Consider the following 14,370-nt stretch of genomic DNA (forward strand, 5'->3'; position numbering starts at 1 on the left):
GAGTGCCATTCCCGGCACTAACACTGCAGAATCGTCAGTGTGCAGTGCGCGCTCTGTGAGTATTCACAAGTCTGCAGTCACATGGAGCGACTGTAGACTTGCCGTTTTAGACTAGATAACCCCTTTAAGAGTAGAATTACTCTTGGCAAATTTTTGTAAAAAAAATGACCTCATTTGACTTAACCAGGTGGACGAATGACCTATCTAGACTGTCAGAGAAGTAGGACTTTGAAATAAGTGTGAGTCTGCATGAAAACTTGGGAGTGAGTTAAGGAAGCCTTACTTGTAAATGGTGTGTGAAAGCTGAGACAAGTGAGTACAGACGGTGGCGTAAGTCGGTGCACTGCAAATCACTAAGGAAAGAGTCAGATCCGTCTGTAATCGCAAAAGGGTTCCATGTTTTTATTCTACCTCAATATTTTTAATTATACCCCTTCGTATTGGAAAACATAGTAACATAGTTTTTAAGGAAGACTTTAAGTCCATCTAGTTCAACCCATATCCTAACCTAACTTGCCCTAACATGTTGATCCAAACATTGTAAATAAATTCAAACTATTTTTAAGAAACTTTTGTGTCATGTTAAGTGTCTTTCTGAGGAGTTAGATACCCTCCGACCACCAGGCGTGTATGGCAACTGGTTCTACCTTCCAAAAATATTACAAATTTACAATCTTGAAGTCATTCCCTTGTTTTTAAGTGTGGATTTTACTTTTATTAGGTATATTGCGTTCTGTGCAACTATATCAGGAGTGGACAAAAGGCGAAGAGGACCATTGAGCAAGAACAATTAATGGGCAGTCAAATAGCTCCTGTAGTACACAATTCCACCTATAACAGCTCCTGATCTATATTAGTATGATGAATATGGATAGAAAGACTTTGTTTGGAATTTTTGGCAATTAAGTCATTCTGATAGATGATGCTACAGTGTAGGTATGCTAGAAATAGAATTAAATACTTGGACTTATCTAAATTACAACATAGAAAGCATGTCAAGACGGCTTTCCAATTGTATCTTTTCTCATGAACTGAATTTTGTATCTATTGTAATTAGCAGTGTCTTAAAGGTCAATTTTTGCCTTTGTATCATGGAGCATATGCCATGCATAGGAGAATAAATGGTTTCCAAGTCAAATCGGTCCTCTGTTTTTCTTTGAAAAAAAATGTTAATGTGATAAAACCAACAGACATGAGATACGTCTCCAAAATTCAGCACCTTATTGATAATGAATAACGGCGATCATGTAAATAAAAAGTGTGCGAGGAGAGAGAAATGAGGTCCTCAACCCCCCCCCCCCCCGGTACCTCAGCCACCCCCCAATCTCCCTAGCTTCATCCCTGGTCCTCAGCCTCCTCTTCCTGAAAAGAAATTGGGGATGCATGTGCAGTTTACCCACCGAGATCTGCCACCTGGCAATAACATTGCTTTTTCCTATTGGTTCATTTTGATCACTGTGATAGGGTCTATCACAGTAATCAAAAGCCAATAATTAGTATGTCATCCCCCCTGTGTTATCCCCCTAGTCCGATTACAATTTTTTATTTTATAATATTTAATTCATTTTTTGTCATTAGGGTTAGGGTTGAGGTTAGACTAGGGTTAGGGTTGGGCTTAGAGTTTGGGTTGGGCTAAGGTTAGGGTTGGGCTAGGGTTAGTGTTTGCACTGGGGTAGGGGTTTTTTAAGTAAAAAAAATTACGACATAACGATTAGTGTTAATCGCAAGTGCTCTTTACTCAAGTTTACATCTGGGTTGCCTGAGCACCGTCACTAGTTTGTGTATACCGGAGCACCCTTATTCAAACTGGAGTAGTGAGCACTTGCGTTCAACATTAATGACGACATATTCAATATGACAACTTTATGTTATAAAATTCTGTGTAGTACCTTTGGGATAAAAATCCTCACAATACCCCTGTATAAAATCCTTCCTTGAGGGGTGTAGTTTCCAAAATAGGGTCATTTGTGGGTGCTTTCCACTGTTTAGGCACGTCAGGTTCTCTCCAAATGCGACATCGATTCCAGGAATTTTTGCATTCAAAAAGTCAAACGGTGCTGCTTCCCTTCTATGCCCTTTCATGTGCCCAAACATTAGTACACATATAAGGTATCGGCATGCTCAAAAGGTTTTCAAAATGTTTGGCAAATTTTTGATATTTGCCGCTAACATGAACAACAATATGTCACAAAAAAACAATCTCAGAATCAGTGGGATCCATTGAAGCGTTCCAAAGTTATTATCACATACAATGACACTTGTCAAATTTAAAAAGTTTGGCCAGGTCATTAATGTAAAAATTAGCTCTGTCACTAGGTGGTTAAAGGAAACCTGTCAGAAACATTTAATATGATGGTGTAGTGTTTTAAACGATATGCCAATCAATCCCTTTATGATGCAAAGTAGTGCTCCATCAGGGACAAATCACATTTTGAGGATGTGTATAGAAGTACATTGGGGTGTGATGATGCACTTGTAGCTTCTCAGTCTCATGCTTTATTTTCTATTTAGCAGCAACCTCCCTTTAGTGACTGACAGGTCAGAGGCCGTGTACCAGAGCATATGACCTGTCAATCCATCGGGAAAAGTGCTACCAGGTAGAATGTGTGGCTGAGAATGTAGAAGTGCATCATCACTCCCCAATGCACTTTCAGGCACAACTTCAAAACGCAATTTCTCACTGCTATAGTGGTGCTTTGGGGTTTTCTTCTAGCTTAGCTTTTAAAAGTCTGTTTTCTGAAAATTAGTTATATTCATGTGAATAAGGTTGTTTCGGTAGCAAGCCCATGTATTTCTGCAATTCCCATGATGATTCAGATGAATGCAACATTCACAGCATTGAATCTGTTACAATATCACTATTTAGAAAAAGATGAACTGTAGGCCAGTTTCAAATGGCCAGAAATATGGCTGTATTTTAGCTTCTGCATAACAGATGCAACTCCAGACTTTTCACAGTTTTACTGAACCAAACTAAGATCACGTTAGAACCCAATGGTAATGTAAGTGTGGTTCAGTACAACTATGGTCAGGATGTTGAGGCCATAATATGGAATCTAAAATTCATATGAGACCATTGTTTTTGTTGAGTTGGACACCTACGTAACAACATAAAAACATGGAGTTTGTAGAACAGACACAAAGATATAAACCTTCATGTAAAAAAATTAAGCATAAAAATGCTGGCTATAATCAAAGCGATAAACATCATTGTGGAGGAACATTTTATGAGAACCATTTGCTGTGCACATGCTTAGTAAAATATTAGTCATAAGGAAGCATGCTTCTCCTACAAAGAATCAGCGGTACATGACAACGTCGTTCCTGAGGCCCTCGCCCCGAGTCCACTGTCCTTTATTGTTTTCGCAGGCTGCACTCCACATCTGGATTCTGCTCTGTACAATTTATGTATTTGCTCAGATATTCATTGTTTTCCTAAATAAGAAGTGATGCCAATATTAGCTATGGTTGTCTGCTCTAGGAGTATACATCATCCACATATGCGCCTCCAGACTTTTATCACAAATGTCAGAGTCCATGGGAATTAGTCTAAACATGCCAGGGTGCGCATAAATATGTTTAGTGTTGTGGTACGGGATCGTTTTTCTTTGTTATTGTGATTTATAAGGCAATTTCTCCTTCCGCTGTAACCTTGACAATAGCGCAATTTACAAAATATTAAACTGTTAATAAAACATATGGAATTTCGGAACATAAGTATTGTGTTGTTTTTTTTACCTCCAGGGTCTTTTATTGCTGCCCTTTGTTTATTAGTTCCATGTATTTTGCTTTGCTCCTCTATTGCTTCTCGTATTATATCTGTTTGGTTCATTGTGTTTATAAATATTGAATATGGAAGTCGTGGTGAATACTAATACTTACCGTACCCATACACAAAGTCGCTTTACTTTATAATTCATGGCGCCCTCTGTAGGATTTCGGGGAATCTTCACAAATCAGAATTCAGGCCATTATTTGGTATGGTAGGAAATCAGCTACAGCAAAGGCTTATTCTATGCATAGCTTTTATATTATGATTTCTGTATTTCAATTCAACACACTGGTTATATATGGTCTTAATACAACATAAAAATGAAATTCTATAAATTTGTTAACATATACACATGCTGCAAATGACAATGTTGCTTGTTTCATTTGTAGCTGTAACCTGTCGTGTCCAGCCGGCCAATTTGGAGTTAATTGTGAGCAGGTTTGCAGTTGTCATGATGATAAGTGTGATCCTTACACTGGCGCCTGTCACATGGGTAAGTTCCGGTCATGCTACTTCCATGGATCCATGCTGTATAGTATAATGGCTGTGTAGTAGCGTTATGAATTAGTCATGTATGTAGAAATAATACAAGGTGGGCCATTTATATGGATACACCTAAATAAAATGGGAATGGTTGGTGATATTAACTTCCTGTTTGTGGTACATTAGTATATGGAAGGGAAAAAAATTTTCAAGATGGGTGGTGGCCATTTTGAAGTTGGCCATTTTGGATCCAACTTTATTTTTCCAATGGGAAGAGGGTCATGTAACACATCAAACCTATTGAGAATTTCACAAGAAAAACAATGGTGTGCTTGGTTTTAACGTAACTTTATTCTTTAATTAGTTATTTTTAAGTTTATGACCACTTATAAAATGTGTTCAAAGTGCTGCCCATTGTGTTGGCTTCTCAATGCAACCCTCTTCTCCCACAATTGAAAGCAACCCCCTGTAATAATTATAGGGGATAACTCAGGAGACTCTTTGCGTGGAACAAGACAACTACAGGACACAGTTTTATAAGTGGTAAAGTCTATATTATCATACGGTGATTCAAACAGGTGCAGAGAGAAACTCAAGTCCACAACACTTGGAGTAAATATTAAATGCAGCTTAGCAGTCTATAGGAAGCTTCAGAGGAAAATGCAATCACGCAGAAAGTCTATGAAGCACAATTATTCTTGAGGATACTTGACATGATTAAGTCCTTGCTTAGTCCAAAACACAGATAGATATGCTTATAAGGCAGTTCAAATAATATCTTAGCTCAACCAGGGAGGCCTGGGTAATAGTCTCAGGTTCTTGCAGAGCAGCAACAGCTTACATGTCCAGCAAATGCAGATGGAAGTAAACACGAGCAGCAGATGAAGGAGGATTACTGGAACTGGTGTATGCAGCAGGAACTCAGAGCAGAGTAGCAGGATAACCCCACAGATTCACAGGAGCAGGTATATAGCCAGGGAGTCACCAGAGGCCAGGAGCTGGATGCAAGGCAGAATACTCTAGCACAGACTGAAGGCTGGTGTGGAGTTTTATAGCAGGAAGACACAGTGCACATGAGACCAAAGACGCCATCTTGGAAAAGGGCAGTAATGCACAAAAGGTAATAAAAAATGTTCAGAGTCCTGACACCCTCTTCTTCCACTCTTGACACACTGATAGCAACACCACAGAAGAAATGCTAGCACAGGCTTCCAGTATCCATTGTTTCAGATGCTGCCCATCTCGTATCTTCACAGCATACGAGATGGGCTGTTAGACAGCCTGAACACATGTGGGGATTGCCTGTTTGTTAGGGGATCCCTGCATGTGTTGAGGCTGTCTAACAGCAGCAAATCATGCAGCCGCAGGGACTTGAACATAATATACGAGCACATCCAGATACTTTGATAACACCAGAGCATGCTCGGATAAGACGTTTTCCGAGCACGTTTGCTCATCACTAGTCAACAACTTTCCATTGATTAACCCATTTCTTTATATGCCTAGTCTTGGATTCAATTTTACCGGATGGCCTATATTTTTTCATAGTGAAATCGTAGGTCTATAACTGGACCGTGAGCTAATTATGAGGCAAGTACATTGAATATTAAATAGCTTGTTTTCTCATCAACCAATCCTTTGAAGCTCTGGCTCTCAAGTCCAAGGTATCAGGAATGACTCTTTCTGTAGTCCCAGTCATACCCCCTTGGTTCTGAGTTACTGTTAGCCTCCTGACATGTAATATGAGATTTCATGGCCCTTTGTGTAGAGTTAATCATGTGAATGTCAAACTTATCCGTCTGTTATTTTCTAATATTATATCCTCCCTTACATACAGGTATGATATTTATAGGGGCTAAGTCTTATACCTTTCTAAGTGGTTTAATTAGCTTTTGTTGTGTGACAGACTCCTTTTTCATAGGAGACACTATGATAAGTATGTTGCCTGTAGGCTTTAAGGATTCATGCAATGTATTTAACTCCATTTTTGAGCAAGTGTCATGTCTTCTTTAAAGAATACAGCTGAGCTTTTTATGAATGTTCGTGGCCTCTTTCATTTGAGTGCTGATCTCTACATATTCAAATTGATTCTCAATCTGTCTGTCTTCTTATCGAGCAATCCATTTGTTGCAGTCATAGAGGAATGACATACATTATTGCAGTTTCTTCTAATTAAACCATTCTTCCAATCTCATTTAAAGTGTAATTACAGAAGAACTAAAATATGTATGCAGGTAAAGGAAAGCTATTCCTTTGTGGTTTATTTTGTGTAGATGTAAATTAGTTGCCCTAAAGCTACCACAGGCTCTCTTGCTAATAAATGGAAGGCACTCTTGCCAAAGTTTGATCAACCACATAATGAAGTAAAGACACTTATGGAATTAATGGCACTTGCAGTACAGTACATTAGGACATATCTGTCAATGCTCTTGCTAATTTACCTAAGCGGGTCGGTGGGCGAAAGTGGGTACACCAGCAACATCAGGAATAGAAGGTGTCATAGAAGCAAATGATTGTGTCTCTGCAACAAATAGCCCAAACTGTACAAATGCTAGTTAAATGATGTAGGACCACAAGAATTAAAAAGAAAAGACGACCTTGTTATATTACTGATGCAGCAGCAAAATCAAAATTAATACTCTGCTGTTTGCACTGGGGAAAAGCAGGATTAGTTTCCCAAGATATGTCTTACTGCCCAAATGGAAGCATACAATTGTGATGGGAGTTCATGATGTGAGTAGAAGAATAGCAGCTACTTCTCTTGGACAGGCTGATGTACAAGAATGAAGGTATTTTACATTATGAAGTAGTGTAGTATAGTTGTTCTTCCTTCGTGAGATCTACCAAACTCACGTCAACTATGTAAGGCAAGAGTCTACTTCTAGAGACTGACAGTTGTCATAAGGAGTCTTATAGACTTGCAAGGCTTCCTGAGAAAATGGTATGCAAATTAGCTCTTCTCCATAAGATTGAAAGATGTCCTTCTAGTGTCACCAGTTGGAGCTACCCTACGAGTCAATGTCTGACCCTTTTACAGGGCTTTCAAAACCACCAAGTGTTTAAGTGAAACCAGGGTCAAATGTCCTATACTAATTGTGTGCCATATCCTAGTGCCTATATATGCCACCGATTTACAGAAATATTCTCTGCAATGCAGTCAGGCTATTAGAAAGAGTGAGGAATAGTGATGAGCGAGTATACTCGTTGCTTGGGTTTTGAGGAACCATCCAGGATCCTGGGAAACTCCAAAAGTCAATTCAGCACAAGTGTGAGTAAAAAGCCTTATTTATTGGCTAAAATAGGACAAAAAGGAACCTACGCATTTCATACAGTATAGTTCTTAACCATGACAGAACCATATCCTGCATATGTAAAATTGTATTTATCCAGAATAGGGGTGATCATCACATTGGTAATGTGGGTCAGTAAGAAATTATGGATCACTTATTTCACAATTTACACAGCAGCTGAACCAGGCGTAAAAGCCGCCAGCACCACACACACCGGATGTGCGCAGCGTCTCATCCATGTACACAGCTCTGACCACTTATGCACAGGAGGGTTTTTTTTACACTTTGCAGATCTATTCCCGCTTTAGAGGGAGGAAGTGTTTTATCCAGCAGGCAACATAACAAGCATTTTATTTGTTCCTCCCGGGACATTGCTTCTTGGCTCGACTTGCTTGGCTGAACTTGTAAGTCTGATATTGAAAAGAGTTTGGAAAAGAGTAAGATTTGCCAATTAGAAGGTTGATTTATTGGACATTAGAAATACTTGTTACCATAATCCTTAGTACAGTACATTTTGGTGGGTCTTAAAATATGCAGAAAGTCATTTTTTATTTGTTCACAGGGCAAACACTTTCTGCTATAGACTTGTTAATGTTTTAAGAGTGTTTTATAATGGTATAATAGTTCATCAAGGAGAAAGTGTTTTTGGGATAGAGCCTGGTTGTTGATGTCATACTTGTGGAACAATTGTTAAACTAATTTATTTGGAACGTTTGATACAAGGCTGAATTGTTCACTTTTAGCTGTGTATCCTCGTCATATTGAAGTGATTTTTGAGTTGTTAGAACTGTTCTGCATTCATTTTCACAATGTTTCTGCCATCTATTCATCACAAATTGTTCAAATTTTGTTTAAGTTTGGGACTTAGAATAATTAGTGATTAATTTCATGGCTGTCTCCTTGTTACAGAAAGCATAATACAGAGAAGGATCACATTACCTCAGGCTTGGCATGCTGGGTTTCCACATAATGCCTTGCAGTTACTTCTTCTATGAGGGACTGTAGTTCAGAGGAGCATAATAGCCACTATAAAAGCCCAAGAAAGAGATGATGCTGCCACTGCCATTACATGCAAAATGTTGCAAAGAGGGAGGACCTCAAGGTTCAGTCAGAAAGATATTGTACACATTGAGAGAATTGGTGTGTGACGGAAATGGAATTGATAGATTTAATTAAAAGAAATAGAGAACATTTAGGGAGAAATATTTGAGACACTGCATTAACGAGAGAGCTGCTATCAGTGCTGCAATTCACTCAATCTGTCTCTCTTGCATGGCACTCATTTTTTGCACCTGTTCAGTGGCTGATTTTGCCTTGCAAAATATTGTTTTACTTTCTGTCAGACTACTAGAATTTAAAAGTCACAGACACCACTATTTTTTTTCAGTTTGTGACAAGTTACTGAGGCACATCACTCATTTTTTGCACCAGTTCAGTGCCAGCTGTTGCCGTGCTAATTATTGTATTCTCTGCGTCAAACTAAGAAAGTAGCAGATTTAAACACTGACATTAATTTTAGCTCATTTCAGTTTCTTAATCTTAAAAAAAAATCATTCCATCTTCTGATATCACCTTATGTGTATAAACAACATCAGGCATCTGACCCAAATATGGATAATTTTTGGACCATTTTTAATTTTAAAAAGTGAAAAAAGTATGTTAAGTGCAGTGTGGGTTTACTTATACAGACTATTTGCTATTATCCATTTACCCATAACAATATATGTTGCGCTCACTTTTGACATTACTAAACCTACCTTAGCATTGAAGAGATTGAAATGATTTGGATACAGCCCTAGATAACCTCAGAGTGTTACACACAACTTTTTAGGGCATTTGGAGGCACGGGGGCACTTAAGATTCATGATGAATTAATTCAGCCCAAATCTAATTTTTTTATTTCCTTCGAATCCAAAATTAACTTCCAGAAATTGAAGTTTTACCGTCCCCAGTCTTGTAATCGTCGTTATTCACCCAATAACGACGATCGCAAAAAAAAGTCTGATTTCCCAGTCATTTCTCTCTCCTCTGATATGATCTAGCATACTAGAGGAAAGAGAAATGGGGTCCCTCGAGCCCCCCGGTACCTCCGGTATCCCTGGACACTCCAGCTTTGTCCCCACCCCTCGGCATCTTCTTCCTGGAAGAAAATGGCAGGCACATGTGCAGTGCGCCCGGCGAGATCTGCCAGCCGGAACCTGGCAACAATAGGAGATTTTTCCTATTGGTTCATTTTGATCACTGTGATAGGGTCCTATCACAGTAATCAAAATACAAAAAATAGTAAATCAAACCCCCTTTTATCATCCACTTAGGTAAAAATTATAAAATATTTTTTTCATTTTTTCCATTTGGGTTAGGGTTGGGGTTAGAACTAGGGTTAGGGTTGGGGCTAGGGTTTGGGTTAGGGCTACAGTTAGGGTTGGGGCTAGGGTAGTGTTGGGGTTACGATTGGAGTGTTGGGCTTACGGTTGTGTTGGGGTATGGTTGGGGTTAGGGTGGTGTTGGAGTTGGGCTTAGGGTTAGGATTAGGGTCAGGGGTAGGGCTGTGTTGGGTTGGAGTTAGAATTGGGGGGTTTACACCGTCTAGGTACATTTAGGTACGACATGGCTCCCGCCATTGATTTCAGACAATTTTGCATTCAAAAATTCAAACAGTGCTCCCTCCCTTCTGAGCCATGCCATGCACCCAAACAGTGGCTTTCCTCCACATACGGGGTATCGGCGTATTCTGGAGAAATTGCACAACAAATTTTGTGGTCCATTTTCTCCTGATACCCTTGTGAAAATAAAGGGTCAAAATAAATTTTTATGAAAAAAGAAAATGTTAATTTTTTCCTTCCTCACTACTTTAGTTCTCATGAAGCAACTGAAGAGTTAATAAAGTTCTTGAATGTGGTTTTCAGCACCTTGAGGGGCACAGTTTTTAGAATGGTGTCACTTTTGGGTATTTTCTGTCATATCGACCCCCCAAACTCACTTCAAATGTGATGTGGTCCCTAAAAAAAAGTGGTTTTGTAAATTTTGTTGGAAAAGTGAGAAATCGCTGGTCAACTTTTAACCCATAACTTCCTGACATAAAAATTTTGTTTCCAAAATTGTGCTGATGTAAAGTAGAGTATGTGGGAAATGTTATTTATTAACTATTTTGTGCGATATGATTCTCTCATTTAAGGGCACAAAAAATTAAAGTTTGAAAATTGCTAAATTTTCCAAATTTTTGCCAAATTTCCATTTTTTTCATAAATAAACGCATGTCATTTCAGTCATGCCAAATGGCTCTGTCGCTAAGGGGTTAATTCTAGCATTACTTTCCAAGTAGATGGGGAAAGCTATACAACCTCTTGGGGTCAGTTAAAAATTGTCAGATTTAACATGGAATTTAAAACCGCATGAAATTTGTGGACAATCTGCATCCCCATTGAAAAAAGCATAAAAAATTTTGGATTCATTTTTGGCACCACCACAGAAAAAAAATCACCTATAAAAAACAGGGTACAGGCCCCAATGAATCATAATAGGGCTAATCGTCGTGCAGATAAGCTGCAAACCCAGCAGCAAAACCACAAGAGACAATTGAGTGCCAGCATCGTTTTTCTTTGTGAAGCATCCCTTTAATAAAAAACTCATCCTATCTATTAATTAACAATTTGCCTTTGAGACTGAATTTGGCATAATAGAAAGTAGGCCTGGGCATTCCCACCATATATGTAACATAGTAAACATAGTAAATGATACGTTATATCACTCTGCTCAGCTCTTCTTGCTTTGTAACATGGTGCCTGCAATCAGACATGTTGAAGGTGGCAGGTTCCCTTTAATCCATTCTGAACAAAATTCCTGAAATCATTCATGAAGTGAAATAAACACATTGTGAAACATTCACCAGAATGAAACCATTAAGGGCCCCTCCACCCCCATGAGTAAGCAGCCAATTTCCCACGTTTCACAAAACAAGCACATACAGCTAAGAATAGAACCGTGGGCCTCTTCGCAAACGACTTGGTTTATGCTGAACATTCTGCTCATTTCTCCCCATGTTTTCATTCGGGCAGCGAGATTTTACTTTGCTCCTTTGACATTGTACAGAATTAAAAGATTATGACAAAAAAAAAACTTTAAAGAATGCAGAATGCTAATTTACATGAGTATCAGAATACTTGCAAGTTGCTTTTCCCAGAGGTAAAACACCCACACAGCACAATAAAAGTAAACATTATACAAAGCAGACAACATCTGAATGGAATTTCCAGAAATGCTCGTTGCCATGAGACATTTTTTTTTCCTTACTTTGCCTATTGTGAAACATTGACTAATTAGTAATACAAGTGAATTTCCACTTAGGACAGAATTTAGTAAGCTTACAAATCTTCAAATCTGAAACAATGTCCACATGTGTTACATCTTTATTTTCATGTGGAATTACCTTATTGAAAGAGATGGAATTGACATTCTGCAGCTTTGCACATGTAGTTCTTTCACAGACAAGTCCAGCAATACCTTTATATGACCTGTCCATTCCTCTAATTAGAAATCTGCGTTTGATGCAATTGAGTCTGTAGATTTGAAACCCCTGTCACTCCAGCTCTATTCCCAGTGTCACCTCATCTTGCTTAAATTTTCCACATTTTACCTATCTAAACTATTAATATGGGCATACAGATTATATACTGCTGATAAGGGCTCGTACTCATTTGCAAGAAAAATGGACAAGTGCAATCCGAGAAAAAACATCGGATTGCACTCGGACCAATGTTATCCAATGGGTTACATTAAATCTACGATTTTTTTTCTCAGCTGAAATCGGACTGAGGAAAAAATTGCAGTATGCTGCGATTTGCTGCGTATCCAGGACGAGACTCGCCAATGCAGTTCAATGGATGCGAGAAAAAAATTGCACAGCACTTGGACAAGCCGACATTTCATGTGTCACATACAGTAAAATCACACTGACAGGTTAGAATAGAATATATAGAATAGATATATACACATGGAATGCATAGATATATAGATGTCAGTGACACACATATATACAGTATATATATATATATATATATATATATATATATATATATATGTATTTAAATTACATAGCTACATAGATAGAAGAAAAGTCGGCAATTCATCTGCTGTGTTCTGTAAATTCACTGCAGGAGCCGACAGGATAGAAGAGATGGATTACATACAGTAAATACAAAAAGAATAGGTAGATATATAGATGTCTGTGAGAAACACAATTAGTACACTGTGTGTGCAAATTATTGGAGATGTATTTAATTAAAAGATTATTTTTCGGAAAAAAATGGCGTGGGCTCCCGCGTAATTTTCATAACCAGCAGAGGGAAAGCCGACGGCCTGAGGCAGATGTTTATAGCCTGGGAGGGGGGTAATACCCATGGAGCTTCTCAGGCTATTAATATCAGCTCACAGCTGTATAATTAGACTTTACTGGCTATTAAAATGGGGGACCCTAAAAAAAGGATCTAGGGTGCTCCTATAATTAATAGCCAGCAAAGGCTATGCAGACAGCTGCGGGCTGATATTAAAAGCCTAGGAAGGGGCCATGGATACTGCCCCCCGAGGCTAAAAGCATCAGATCTCAGCTGCCCCAGAAAAGGTGCATCTCTAAGATGCGCCAATTCTGCCACTTAGCCTCGCTCTTCCCACTTGTCCTGTAGCGGTGGTAAGAGGAATGATAGTTGGGGTGGTTGATATCACCTTTGTATTGTCAAGTGACATCAAGCCCAGAGGTTAGTAATCGAGAGGCGTCAATAAGACACCCCCATTACTAGCCCCATAGTCACATTGTAAGAAAACACAGACACCCAGAAAAAGTCCTTTAATTGAAAGAATGACACAGACTCCTTTAATATTCTTAAAGGGAACCTGTCACCCCCCCCAGGCATTTGTAACTAAAAGAGTCACCTTGTGCAGCAGTAATACAGCATTCTGACAAGGTGGCTCTTTTAGTTTGGGTCCCTGGCACTGCTGAAAGAATCACTTTTGAAATGTGTCCCTCATACCGTGAAATCGCCAGGGGGGCAGGTCTTTCCCCCCTAATCCAGATGCCTCACAGCCGTCAATCATGGCCTCTGCGTGCCGGGCGCCGCCTCCTCTTCCTTCATTAGCGTCCCCAGCGCCAGCGCTGTAAGTTCGAAGGGCAGCGCAGCTGCGCATGCCCGGAAAAAAAAATAACTGTGCAGGCGCCGGGGACGCTAATGATGTTTAGTTACAAACACATGGGGGGTGACAGGTTCCCTTTAATTAAACCATACTTACAACCTCGCCCATTCCCCCGATGCCTTGGTCATCTGCAAAAGAAGTTAAAAAAATTAAACAAACAACAGGATTCCTCACCTTTCTGCAGAGATGCTTTTAATCCTTTTGTCCCACGACGGGTCCAGCTCTGCTACATCTAGATGGCAGGCTACATGGTTGCATGATGCGACCATTCATCTGTAAGCTCATCGCTTAGTGAGATTTCAAAGCTTCTTGATTTGTCAGATTTTAGCTCTTTAGTGCAAATGATTAGACTGGAGAGAAGATATGCCTGATTAGTGGAGAAATAATCAGGTTTCTCTGAAAAGATACCATATATACTAGAGTATAAGCTGACCTGAATATAAGCTGAGGCAACTAATTTTACCACAAAAAACTGAGAAACCTTATTGACTCAAGTATAAGCCTGGTATGCATGGCCCCCCTATCCCTATCCTGGTATGCATGGCTCCTCATCCCCATCCTGGTATGCATGCCCCCCTCATCCCTATACTGGTATGCATGGCCTTATCATCCCCATCCTGGTATGTAGGCCCCCTCATCCAT

General features: G+C 39.3%; 1 protein-coding gene across 1 annotated transcript in view; it reads left to right on the forward strand.

Annotated features, from left to right (window-relative positions):
• The window catches only part of SCARF2 (scavenger receptor class F member 2), a 289,269-nt gene that overhangs the window by 190,599 nt on the left and 84,300 nt on the right, over positions 1-14,370 (forward strand). The window contains exon 7 of the mRNA XM_077294985.1: positions 4,162-4,265. Coding sequence (XP_077151100.1) covers positions 4,162-4,265 — 104 coding nt within the window. The remainder of the gene's footprint in view (positions 1-4,161; positions 4,266-14,370) is intronic.

This window comes from Ranitomeya variabilis, chromosome 1 (assembly GCF_051348905.1).
Source record: "Ranitomeya variabilis isolate aRanVar5 chromosome 1, aRanVar5.hap1, whole genome shotgun sequence".
NCBI lineage: Eukaryota > Metazoa > Chordata > Amphibia > Anura > Dendrobatidae > Ranitomeya > Ranitomeya variabilis.